At 35.0% G+C, this 13,504-nt stretch overlaps 3 protein-coding genes across 3 annotated transcripts; 2 read left to right on the forward strand and 1 right to left on the reverse strand.

Moving 5' to 3' along the window:
• The first annotated feature begins 2,123 nt into the window (after window positions 1–2,123).
• On the forward strand, window positions 2,124–4,265 carry LOC111012447 (clathrin light chain 2). The gene is made up of 3 exons (XM_022286600.2): window positions 2,124–2,561; window positions 3,406–3,559; window positions 3,648–4,265. Exons 1-3 carry the CDS (start codon window positions 2,230–2,232, stop codon window positions 4,071–4,073), a joined length of 912 nt encoding a protein of 303 aa, XP_022142292.1. The 5' UTR covers window positions 2,124–2,229; the 3' UTR covers window positions 4,074–4,265.
• A 739-nt stretch (window positions 4,266–5,004) lies between these two features.
• LOC111012388 (uncharacterized) lies at window positions 5,005–9,199 on the forward strand. The gene is made up of 3 exons (XM_022286529.2): window positions 5,005–7,635; window positions 7,778–7,868; window positions 8,260–9,199. The coding sequence occupies exons 1-3, from the start codon at window positions 5,692–5,694 to the stop codon at window positions 8,448–8,450; spliced, it is 2,226 nt and encodes a 741-aa protein (XP_022142221.1). The 5' UTR covers window positions 5,005–5,691; the 3' UTR covers window positions 8,451–9,199.
• A 578-nt stretch (window positions 9,200–9,777) lies between these two features.
• On the reverse strand, window positions 9,778–11,245 carry LOC111012301 (stem-specific protein TSJT1). Its single transcript, XM_022286394.2, has 4 exons — window positions 10,972–11,245; window positions 10,637–10,877; window positions 10,412–10,532; window positions 9,778–10,140 (listed from the first exon to the last, which is right to left on the reverse strand). The coding sequence occupies exons 1-4, from the start codon at window positions 11,175–11,177 to the stop codon at window positions 9,944–9,946; spliced, it is 765 nt and encodes a 254-aa protein (XP_022142086.1). The 5' UTR covers window positions 11,178–11,245; the 3' UTR covers window positions 9,778–9,943.
• Window positions 11,246–13,504: the final 2,259 nt, after the last annotated feature.

A 13,504-nucleotide genomic window follows, 5' to 3' on the forward strand; every position in this document is an offset into this window, starting at 1 on the left:
CGACAACGAGATCATAAAAATACAGTTTTCAAAGTAACATACCACAATAAATTTTCGTAACAACGTCAGAGAAGTGAAATGATACAATTTTATTAAGGAACACATGCATCGAATTTTGGTAATACTGGAGAAAAAAACTCAGGAAATCAAAATTTTGAATCAATAACATCACCTCAAGTAAAATTGTATTCCTCGCTTCACTAATTGTTTTCGAATTATCTCTCTAGACTGAGATTAAAGGCTAATAGCCAATGTTCATAACTGTTTACAGAATTTGAAGAGAATGCAAATTCATATACTTAGCCGAAATCTAAATGTCCGAGATCTTCTCATGTAGTCCAAAACAGAAATGTCTGAGATATTCGAAGTCGTCGGCGGAGTCGGTGTCGAAGTTGGCGGAGTCGGTGTCAGAGTCGTAGTTTGAAAAGGAATCTAAATCAATATATAAGAATCTAAATCAGCTAGACAGTAAAACCTTCTTTCTAAACTGATCCTTCTTCAAGATCTTCTCATGTAGTCCACACAGAAACGTCCGAAATATTGGAAGTCGGGGTCGGCGGAGTCGGTGTCGGAGTCGGAGTCTGGAAAGGAATCTAAATCAGCTAGGCAGTAAACCTTCCTTCTAAACTGATCCTTCTTCCATATCTTCTCGTACAATCCACATAGAAACGTCCGAAATATTCGAAATTGGAAATCGGAGTCTGAAAAGCAATCTAACATATAGTAATCTAAATCATCGAGCCAGTAAAATCCTCGTTCTAAAGTAAAAGGTGCATTCTTGCAAAGTTGATTCTCAAAAACATTCTCCCGATAATAATGTGGGATCATCTGGATCTCCATAGGGTGAAATATTTCGCAAAACTAACAAGAACTTTTAAAAAATAAATTAAGTAAATAAATACTACACTTGCTAAGGTGGTAGAACAACTAAATTCGTCGTTGACGAAATATCCTAAATATTATTCAGTGGGCGCGTCCAAAATAAATTTTCCACCTACAAACATTCGTAGATAATATAAAATTAGAAAATGACAAAATATTAATTAAGATGTGAATTAAGATAGAATTGAAACCTGATAACCTGTGAGGAGTTGCGTTGATATTGTCAAGATCTTGATATAGTTGGGTGGCATCCAAAGTTTTGCAAACCAGCTGCAGTGTTTTTTTATTTTTTTTTATTTTTTAATATATAAAATCAAAGACAATAATTGAAATTGAAACCATATCATTGATTCAAGTGTAGAGAAAAAGAAAAGTATTAAAATTATATAACAGTAGTTGTCTCCGTAAATAAAACCAAAATACAAACACTCCAAAAAGAAAAGCAATAATGATCCACAAGATATACGAATGTTTAGTTGTTTTCTCCACTTCAGTCCTGGCCCAATCAAATTTAAAATTTTGTGTTAATCAAAACCCAAATTCAACTTATCTTAATTTAATTAATCGAGCATAAATTAAAAACGAAAATAAAATTCAAATTAAATTATATAGAGACGAAATTTTCTTACTTATGGGCATGGGCAGGTGGTTGCAGTTGGAGGTATCTCATAAGCTGAAGTCCTTACTGTTGTAAGATGGTAGAAGACTGAACTTCATGCTCTGCTTTGGTCATTCGTTTATATTGGCCGCTCAGATTTCATTTTTTTATTTTATTTTTGATGTGTTAATTTATTTGATTGAACACACTAGGAAAACTATATATATATATATATAAACAGAAAAGTTTCTTATTTAAGTACAACGAGTGAGACGACGATGAGAGATAGATGTTAATTATCATCATAAATATATTTGGAGTAATCATAGACATCCTAATATTATAATTAATATATATTTTTAAGTAACAGTTTCACTCTAATCTCACTAAGAAATATAATTTTAAGAAAGAAATAAATTATTATAAATTTAGCTCCTATATTTTAGCTACCGTAGTCGTACTATACTTAGAAGTCTTAGACTATATATGTGTGTTACGGTGTGTAGTCAAATTTTTTCAATATCATTTCAATTTTAAGTTTTTTTTGTTGTTAGTCTTAATTTTAATTTCTTTAAAGAAAGAAGTATGAAAATTGGTTAAAATGTGTAAACCATATAAAAAGGGTCAAATTAGCTTCAAATAGAGTCATCACTGTGTGTTTTATTTACACACCCAACCCATAGAAAACTCACGATCTCTGCGGTCTTGAGGAGCCAGAGAGAGAGAGAGAGAGAGCGCGCGACCAAAAAATGTCCTCCTTCGACGCCTACAGCATGGACGGCGAAGACAGCTATGGCGGTTACGGATCCTACACCAATTTCGCCGGCGGATTCCCCGCCGACAGTGATGTCAGTGTCGAGCACGCTGCTGCCTCGCCGGACGTCTTCGGATTCGACGATCCGAGCCCTAACTACTCCCAGGCTCCGTTTGATCCAATTCATGTGGAGAATGGAAATGAAAACGGCTATGGAGTAGCCGAGGATGAAGTTGGCGACGGCGTTTTTGAATCGGATGGTCCAATTCTGCCGCCTCCCAGCGAGATGGGGATGGAGGAAGGATATGCTCTTCGCGAATGGCGTCGGTAAGGTCTTGAGATCCTCGATTTTTTTACATTTCTTGGAGCAGAAGTTTGTTTTTTATCTGTTGCCGGTGCTTTGTATCTTGGTGACGATTCAGATCTGATTCCTTGGTGAACAACTTCAGATCTCTACTAATTTCGTCTCCTTTTAGTGTTTTTACTTGATAACACTGATTCATCTCGACTATTCCCCCATCGGTCTCATAGTTCCACATAGAATGATTTGACGAGGGAAATTAAATTTATTGATTTGCATTAAGAGGTGGTGTGTGAAAGAACTTAGATCTAGGGACTATTGTATCTAAACCAGTACAGTTAGATGAAGAAGCTATCGCTTTACTGAGCTCTTATCGAGGTTTATATTAGCAGATCAGCCAGGGACATAGCTGTTAAGTCGAATTACTATAATTATTATCAGTGGGTCTATGTTGTTGTTGATCTATGTTGAAGTTTAAGCGGAATTTAGGTAAATCTTGGCGAGCTAACAGTGGATGATGCGGTATAGCTATCCATGACCCATATTATGGATTTTGTTGGATTGGTTTGCCTGTTTAGGATGAAACAATTACGTAAAAGCTTGAGTGAATCCTAAAACAGAAATTGCGTTGCATGAACTTGAAGTAGATCTTCAATTGAAAACTTTGAAACACTCTATTTCTTTCTCGCTGTTGTTAAATTTCTTTATTGGGTATTACAAAGTATCCATTTTGTTGAATCTTTTTCCCCCTTAGATCGCACAGAGTGAAATTTGTATTTGATACCAATTTGAGTTCCGAAGATGTATTTCTAGTGTACATCTATTGCCTTTCCGATTTTAACTTTAGAAATTACGGGTTCACTGGTGCAGCCAAAATGCCATTCAACTTGAGGAGAAGGAGAAAATGGAGAAAGAATTGAGAATCAAAATCATTGAAGAGGCTGAGGAGTATAAAATAGGTTTCTATGAGAAAAGAAAGCTCAATGTTGAGAGCAACAAAGTTAACAACAGAGAAAGAGAGAAGGTACAATTTAGTTTGCCATTTCTGGAGCAGTATTCTTTTTCTTCTCTAGCCCTGTTTTATTAGTATAGAGTTTTCGTTTTTGGAGCAGTTATACTTGGCAAATCAGGAGAAGTTTCATAAGGAGGCTGACAAACAATACTGGAAAGCAATTGCGGAACTAATTCCCAATGAAGTTCCTAATATTGAGAAAAAGAGAGGCAAGAAGGATCAAGAAAAGAAACCATCTATCATAGTTGTTCAGGGCCCAAAGCCTGGGAAACCGACCGATCTTTCAAGACTGCGGCAAATTCTCGTGAAATTGAAGCACACCCCCCCACCTCATATGAAACCACCCCCACCACCACCTGCCAAGGATGCCAAAGATGCAAAGGATGGAAAAGATGGTAAAGATGCCAAAAATGAAAAAGATGCAGCAACAAAAGCATCTGATCCTGCGCCTGGAGCTGCCACTGCCAATGGCACTTCTACCAAACCTCAAGAACCAACTGCTACTGCTCCTGCTGCTGAGGATTAGTTTGCTACATAATGACATAGCCATAGCCATTATCGACTTCATTTCGCTCAATACTTTTACTTTTTCTCTTTGAGGTTCCTTTGTTTTCGTTTCGTCTACCTTTCATTTGAATGTGTAATCAGTTGTGATCTTATACAACATTTATTCTTCTGTACCTTATGACGGTCTCTAGTGGCATTATCTTTTTGGACTTGTCGAGGTTCTGATTTTGTCATTGCCACCTTCTTCAAACATCTTTCATGAAATTATTTCTTCAGGTTAGCCTATTCATTTTCTCAACCCACCTTCCTCCACAGTAGACGTTTGCATCTGTAAACATGGGTTGGTTTCTTCGTGAACATTAGAATTTCTTTCATATTGTTGTGATTTTTGTGATCATTTCTTTTTGCTATGTAGTAAATTTCTTGTTCTCAAGGTCGAGTTTCGAATTATTTGAGTTACTCAGTTTTGGTTATATGACTTTTTTTATCTGGTTACAAAGCTTATGAAACCAGAAACTTAGGTATGGAAAATGGAACACTTTTCCAACAATGCATACTCTTGCCCTTGGAGAAGAAATTACAGATTTTGAAATGTGTAAGGTTTTTTAAATTTGAAGCTAGTAAGAAATTGCTTATCTGATTGAGATTTTTAATAGGAAAAAGAAAGCGTTGACTATTTACCATGTTCTTGTTACATGCTTTCTAATTTGATCTATTATTAGAAAAACTTATATATTTACTTAATAATAAAATAACACTAACATCAAATCTAGTTTAGTTTCAGGACAAGGCTAGTAACTTTAGTTTGTAGGACAAATAGAGTCTATCTAAGGTTGAGAAAGAGAAGTCCAAAACAAAGAAAATCCCTTTTAATTATGGTTTTAGGGAACTACAACGTTACATGAAAAAAGGGAAGTTTTTTTTTTATTTTTTTTAGTACAACATATGAGGGTGTGGATTCGAATTCATGACTTTTTGTCAGAGATATGTGTCTTAATCACTTTGAGATATGCTCGGTTTGGCAAAGGAAGTTTTTAATTAAAATAGGGATACATGTCATCTTCTGAATATTAATCATCATCCTTAATAATATCCCTAACCACAAAATAATTCGTCTCAAAATATTTGAATGGCTTGATCTTTATTTACTTATTCTATTGAAAACATTAACATTTAAGATGGAATGTCAAGAGTTTATGTAGAGAAAAGATCCAACTGAAATTTGGTGTGTTGCTGTCCATTTTACTCGCATAAAGAAAGCACCTAAAGTTTTTGTTGGAAAATATTTTTGGATCACTATAAGATTTTTTAAAAAATATTTTTAATTATATATTGTTGATGGAAAAATAATTTTAATTATGTATTGATGTTTTTTTTTTTAATTTTCGGCTCTTGGAGTATTTTGGACCACCGTGGATAGGCAGCGTGCCACTTCCGTCTTCTCTCTCTCTTAACCTCTTTTCCGATTTTCCGTCTTCTCTCTGTGTGCTGAATCCACTGCACAACACAAAATAACCCAAGTCCGACCGCAGCTTCCTAATCCCTCTCAGTATAGCCGGAACACGCCGGTTGGAAGCGGTGGCGACCGCCGTAGCTGCCGTGTAACAGGGGATTCGCTTCCAATTCTTCCTCCCCAAATGAATTTCATACTTTCTAATAGACCCATTTGTTGTTCCTGTCTTCAATTACCAGCTCCCAATCATCTCTTTCACTCTTCTCCATTTTCCCGGGCGAACCCAAATCTCCCAATCTGTTCTCAGAGGAGATGGCTTCTCAGAACATCCAGATTTTGCTCCGTTGGAGATTTCAATCTCACGAGCTCCGCCGGATACGGCGGCTGGGACGACGATGGACTTGTAAGTGATTCGGATCATTTCCGTAATTTTTTGGTTTCCGTTGGCATCGATCATAAGAGACATTTGTTCACATTTCTCTTTGGGTTTTTATGTGCTCTGGCCATTTCCAGAGTTAAAGTCTCTTCCATCGCTGTTTTTCCTGCTTCTGTTTTCATTTTTGCTATTGGATTTTCTATTGGGTTTGTTCGTGGTGGAAGTTTAGATGAGCTGAACTTGCTTGGAAATAAGAACCGGGAGAAATTAGAGGAAACTTCTGGGTTTTACGCTGAGAATTTAAGAAATTTGGTGGAGTTCTTTGATGGATTTGCAGTCAAAGTGGATAATTTGAAATGTAGTATACGGAATGCTATTGATTCTAGGGAAATTACACTTCGTGACTTGGAAAGTTACATCAAGGTTTTAGAATCCAACGATTTATCAACCTCCAATGCTAGAAAGGTTGTTGAGGCCTTGGTTAATAGTGGAAGCAACTCTAAAGCTGTGATTGTTGAGAATCATAAACCAAGTAGAAAAATTAAAGACTTAGGAGATGTGGGGTTTGAGCTTTTGCAATCCTTTGGCAGTTTGCTTGGAGAAAAGTTGGTTGGTTCAAAGCCTAGTAAAGTGAGGAACAATGTTAAGCCACAGATGCCACTCAATTCCATCAGCAATCAGACTAAAAGGAGTTCGACACCGTCTGAAGTCAGTTCTGGTTCTATGGATTCTGCTACTGGTTTTAATCCACCTACGAATTTTGATGCTTTTGAGGAATCAAGGAAAAAGCATGCTATGGAGATGGATTATTTTGCAAGGATTAATGTTACTCGAGAGAAGGATAGAATAAATTCAAAGGGAATCCATGGAAGCTCTGAAAGATTCACTGATGGTGAAGAATATGGCTACCAGAATAATAGATTGCAGAACTGGGACAATTACATCAATATTTCTAACACAGGTCTTAACAACAAACTAGAGAATTCACGATTTAAGGATAGTTTGCTTGATCCCCCCATGGACACAAGTTTTAAAAGAAAACATATGGAGACTAGAACTTCCTTTGTTGAAGAGCGTGGATATGAGGGGGAAAATGGAGCTTTTAGGTCTTCTCACATGTCAAAGAGCGAAAGTGAAATTTATAGATCTCAGTTTAGAGAGGAGGGAGCAAGTAAAAAGAGAAGTTCTCATTTGACTGATGATCAACCATGTGGAGAAGAGAATGAGTTTGCTTCGTCATCATCTTCGATGATTTATGATGATGCAATGTTCAATAAATATCTTATGGAAGCTAATGATCTTCTGAAACAAGCAAAGGATTTGATGAAATATAGACGAGATGAAGAGCACGTGGAGGTCATATTATGTCAGTCTGCTAGTTTGTTGTCAAAAGCCACAACTATGAAGCCGATGAGTTTGTTGGCAGTTGGCCAGTTGGGAAATACTTATCTTCTTCATGGAGAATTGAAGTTAAGAATTAGTCGCGAGTTAAGAAAACTTTTGGGTGGAAAAGAGCCCATATCAATTGGGAAATGGATCGATATGGTGGAGGAACTAGATGATTCGATTACTGGAAGAGATAAATTAACATCTATTCTAATTAGTGTGTGTGAAGAGTGTGAAGAACTTCTTGTGATGGCAGGTAGAAAGTATAGAATGGCATTATCAATTGACCGGAATGATGTGCGAGCGCTATATAACTGGGGTCTTGCCCTCTCCTTTCGCGCACAGTTGATCGCAGATGTTGGACCTGTGAGTACTACTGTCCTGCACATAGCTAACCTGTATTTTGTAGAGGAACTTGTGATTGTAATAATCGATAAGAAGGCTGTTCTTAGCAAGCTTTTCTATGTTTCTCACTATTTAAAAGGTTCTCTGTGATATCAAATTTCAGGAAGCAGCTTTTGATGCTGACAAGGTTTTCTTGGCTGCCATTGATAAATTTGATGCAATGATGTCAAGAGGCAATATTTATGCACCCGATGGTATGTTTCTGGACTTGCTGCTCAAATAAAGTTTTCACAGAAGTACACAGTTACTTAAGAATGAGATTCATAAACTATTTTGCCCATTATAGAAGCATTGAGAACATATTTTGCCTGCAATTTTCAACTGGTTGTGCATAATGCAAAGTAGACCTTCTATTGCATTAGCTGAAGTATTTAAAATTGAACTTTGCTGATGTTCTTCAGTATACAGTTAGTTACAATGGAGTGTGGTTATTATGGAGATTATATAGACGAGGGGGTCGGTTTGTTGGACTGGCCATTGGTATTGGCTAGTTCTTGGTCCATTACACTGTATTTTTCCATTCGGTTCTGTCATTCTTTCTGGATCCTATATGCTGAACAATTTTGAGTTCATTCTACATTGCAGCTTTGTTCAGATGGGCAATGACATTGCAGCAACGATCTCGGCTAAGGCCGTCCAATAGCAAAGAGAAGACTAAGTTGCTGCTGCAGGCAAGACGGTTGTACGAGGATTCACTTGACATGGACTCCAACAATCTTCAAGTAAGAGAAGCCTTAATGTCCTGCATATCTGAGCTCCAGTTCGAGCAGTACTAAAAATTTTGAGAGAAGGATCTAGCTGTTTTTTTTAATGCTATTGAATCTTTCATAACACCTCTGATCTTTGCTTTGCTACCCATCTGAAAAAGAAAATCCCAATAGAAAACAGTAATAATAACGAATGCCACTACTTGAAATGCTGCGGAGGCATTACCAATTCGGAAAAGCTCTTGAGATATTTTGCTGCTGGAAGCGAATTTACATCAGGCCCCAAATAAAGTGAGCAAAACAACTGAACTGAGTTAAAAACACAGACCCCATGTAGATGGCGCTGTTATTGTTTCAGCTCAAGATTAGGCAAACTCTTGTCGGGCGTCCAACTTGTTTTTAACACATTGATTTCAAACGATCGCGAAAAGCCTTCAACATCAACATGGATGCAAACGTGACTATGCCAACAAAACCTTCAACATATATATATGGGACACGACGTGAAATCGCCTGAAGATAGCACACAGCAGCCTCGACTCCTTCCCCGACTATAATCAGAATCATCATCCGAGGAAGATGAGTAAAATGAAGAACGTGATGACATTGCTGATTCTTCTTTTTTTTTTTTGTTCATGTAATGTTGTAGCTCCCTGTTCGTTCAAGAGACCCTAATTAAGAGGGACCCTGTTTGTTTTGAAATTTGGACTTGCTCTTTTTCATTCCTAGATAGACTCTATTTTTCCTATAAACTGAAGTTACCAGCCTTGTCCAAATAAATTGAGATTATATGATCAAAGTGTAGAAATTCAATATTAGTTTTCGGTTTCATAAGCTCTGTACAATGGAAAAAAAAAAAAAAGTCATTTAAATAAAGTGAGCAACTCAAATAATTCGATACTCAAGGAGAAGGGATTTACTATTACAACAACCACGCAGCAACGATATGAAAGAACTTGTCAATCCGAACATAGCTCAAGTGGTTAAGACAGAAGGGATTGGTTCATCAATCATCATCTATAATCATATCACCAACCATCAAATAATGTCTCAAAAACCTACAACCCTTAACAACTCCAACTATAAATTAAAAAAATATATTCATCAAATAAATCAACTCAAAAACCTACAACCCTTAACAACTCCAACTATAAATTAAAAAAATATATTTATCAAATAAATCAACTCGTAAACAACCAACTCAATTTTATCTTTGTTGACTAAGTCTATTGAAAACATTAATATTCAAGATGGAATGTCAGAGTTTTATGTTTGTTTTTTTTTTTTTTTGTGGAAACTTGTAGAATTTCAGAGTTAAATATATCCATGTTGAGTAACAATCTGATATTTATATATTATTTCACAAGATAGAAAAAGTAAATATTAAATTATCCTCTTATGTAAAATGATAAGACATTTTTTCATTTCATCGATCGAAACTTACAGACAACTCGAAAGTGTATTGCCAGATATATATACACAAACCGAAATTAAGGAAAAAAACCAGAAATTAGAAAATTAAAATTAAGAAAAAAAAAAGAAGTCAGAAATCAAAATATGTTTCAGGCGGCATGTGATCCCCAGGTTGCCCAGTTGGCCTCACTTCCAACACGTGGCATGCTGTGAACCCTCGATTGGACATCAACCTTAAAGTTAGCCCCACACATCACCCCCTCGCTGTCGATTCTAGGCATTGCCTTCATCTTCTTCGTCGGATGCTCAAAACTCATAAGGCCTCTCTCACTGTGGAACATACAACCTGCCAACTCACAATCATAATATTAGATCTCTATCCATACATGAGTTCGACACCGACATCACGAATAAAATTCAGATTCTGTTTATTATTTTCAAATTTATTGAATCAAATGAATTCAATGAATACTGAAATTCTTTAAAAATTATTTTCAAATTCTGTCATCCAAATTCTAAAAACACCGGCATAAATTTAAAATTTTAAAATGCAGACCTTTCTATGATATTGCAAAAAATATCAATAAAATATTCAAGCATAATATTTAATAAATTACCAGGTGGAAATGGGGCAAATGACTTGGCACACCCAGCTTTAATGACCTCCAAGTTGTCGGAAATTACAAGAGAGCCATCGGCCGCACTGCCCCAATAGAGATTCACCCCTTCATTCGCATCCTATTTGAACCGAAATTCAGAATCAGAAGAAGATTTGAGAAACCCAATTACATTTCATTTTCAGGCGGAACGAAAAAAGAAAAGAAACCCAGAATTCAGCTCACCAGAGCTGCAAATACAGAGCCGGATTTGGCGTCGAAAAGCACAAACCCGAAGCTGCCTTCCAGATCCTTCAGGACCTGATCCGCCGGGTACGGGCCGCGGTCTCGGAGGGTCCGATAAGCCTCGATCACGAACATGGCTTCGTTTGTGGCTTTTGAAAGCCCGTACTGCTTGTTCAAGCGGCTCAAGTTGTTTAAACTCCCCATGAATATGCAGTACATTTCATCCAGCCCGCAAAATAACCTGCACTCGAAAATTTTCACCCAGTTAGAATTTGTTTTAGAAATGGTAAAAAAAAAAAGATTTCAAAAATTGGTTCAGATCGGGAATTGTTTACGTTTGTTGGGGAGTGGATCGGGATGCCGACGGATCGAATGCGAGCGACGCTGCATTTCCGAAGGAAACAGAGAGAGCTCCGGAGGAAGTGAAATGGTGGAGAATCTCGCGAGGAAGCTTCGGGTTCGAAGTCGGGAGCCGAAACGACGCCGGACTGTGGAGCTCCGACGGCGGCTGCACCGATTGCCTGTCGAAAATGGCCAACATCTTCAATCTGAGAGAAACGAAACGAACGATTTGGAATTGGGAATTTGGAGAACTGATGGAGGAGAAGAGTGATTTCAAGGAAATATTTAAAGAGGGGGTGTTTGGTGTTGAGAATAAGGTAGCCGACGTGGCGTCGTTATCCAAACTCGGATTATTCGGGCTTTAATTAATGGGGATTGGGCAGTACGGTCACGGGTCAAATATATCAAGCTCGTCGATTTAAAACATTATCCATTTTTTAAAAATGAAATATATATATTATATATATTATATTTCACTCTCGTAACTTGTTTCCAACATATATAAATGAAAACTTACACTAAAAGGATTGGCAGCTGTTCCAGTCCAGCCAATCAAGTAGACAAGTGCGTATCAATCTAGGAATAAAATCACTGAAAATGGAATAAAATTTTACAAAAATAGTACCGTTAAATCAAACTTCAACTTAAACAGATAATTTGTTTAGAATACCTATTAAATTTATGTATCGCACTAAAATTTCTCTCCATGTATACATCTTGGGATAGAAAATCGAATTCATAATCTTTTGATTTTAAATATATGTCAATTACTATTAAATTATGTTTGTTTTGACGAATTAGAAATTATGGTACACTTTAAATTTTATTATTTGAACTAAGACTATATTACTATAAATATATTATTAAATTTGCCTTTTAATTTAAAGAATGGAATCAAATTCTAATTGCATGTGTAACAATCGTGACTACTTGTTCAAAGTAACCGATTAAGAAGGGAAATGAGTAATACTGCTATGTAAAATAAATGGTATTTGGTTCCCTATTTTGTCATAGTTGTGGGTTTGTTGAATCTAGGTTTGTTAAGTTTTTGATTGATATTAGGTGTAGGTTTATTAGGTATGTATTTTGTATTTTGTTAAACTAACTTTATTAAAATTGTGTTCGGTTGGTCGAGTTTTAATTTTCTTTTTAAAAAATATAATTTATAAACTAATTATTTAATTAAAATAATTAAAATCACATTTAAATTATCTTGCAAAAGTCATTTTTTTTATGAAAAAGATATATAAAATATTTTAATATGTTTTTCCATCCAATTTTTATTTCTAATGATTAATTCTTAAAATATAAACTATTCAATTATCTATGAAAATATTTTTCCTAGTATTTACAAAGTTTAAACAAGAGTACATAAATTTATTCAACGTAAATTTAGAAAATGTTATCAACAATTTATTTAATTTTTCACTATTTACTATCTTAAGTAAATTTGATTATTTAATTATTATAAAAAATTGATTATTACTTCATTATCATCCACCTTACCTATTAAATTTCAAGTATTTATCTGACAATTAAATTTTATTAAAAAGTGAAAACCTTTTTAAATAATATTTGTTTAAAACCTATTAACATGAGTTGAAAAAAAGATATAAAATTAAAATAAATAATTATACAAATTATAGTGTCTTTTACAAATGTGATAGTGGTAATAAAAAGTAAATAAAAATGGTAGAAACAAGATGAACAATTATATAAAATGAAAAAAAAAAACCACACAACTAGAAATAGATACCAATAACAAAAAAATTAGATTTCTTTTGGATCATTTGAAACAAAATAGAGAAAAGTTTGTCGATATATGAATGAATTATTTATTACATGTAATTTTAATTAAATTGATTTACTTATTTATAATTAATTAATTTCTTCATTTATTTAATATTTTTAATTAAAAATTAATACATCTTGGAACAGAGAATAAAGATATAGAGTGTAATAACTTAAAGTAGGAATAAATTATTATAATAAATCTGTGGTGAAAAGCATTTACTGTATCAAACTTAGATTTATGAAACTGTGAAGCAATCCTAACAAATCCCATCAGATAAATTTTGGGTAAAAAAAAAAAGGGAAAGTGGAATTATAAATTGCGTTTTGAAAATAGGAAACGCATAATGATGTGGCACGTGTCAGAGTTATCCAAAGTGGAGGTTTGGAATATGGAGAGTGGAGAGAGGATTTATTGCGTGGACTTGGAGAATTTTAATGGTTAAAAACAACGTGGATTGACGTCGATCCTACTCAGCATATCTTCACATTTCAGTCCTGTGGGACCCACAACCCCTTCCTGCACTTTTCATTACCTCAATAAATATGTTATAAAACTTTTTTTTTTTTTTGCAAAAGGTAAATATAATTTTTAGATAGATTATAGAACTAGATATAGTTTTTTAACGCTTTATTTATTAAAATTATTTCATAATTTGAACCAACGAAATACATTGTGAATTATATTTGATTTTTTCTTAAAGTAAAATTTCAACAATGGGACCCGTCCTAACT

Source organism: Momordica charantia (assembly GCF_013281855.1).
Source record: "Momordica charantia cultivar OHB3-1 chromosome 1 unlocalized genomic scaffold, Mcharantia_2.0 BLBB01000001.1, whole genome shotgun sequence".
NCBI classification, from domain to species: domain Eukaryota; kingdom Viridiplantae; phylum Streptophyta; class Magnoliopsida; order Cucurbitales; family Cucurbitaceae; genus Momordica; species Momordica charantia.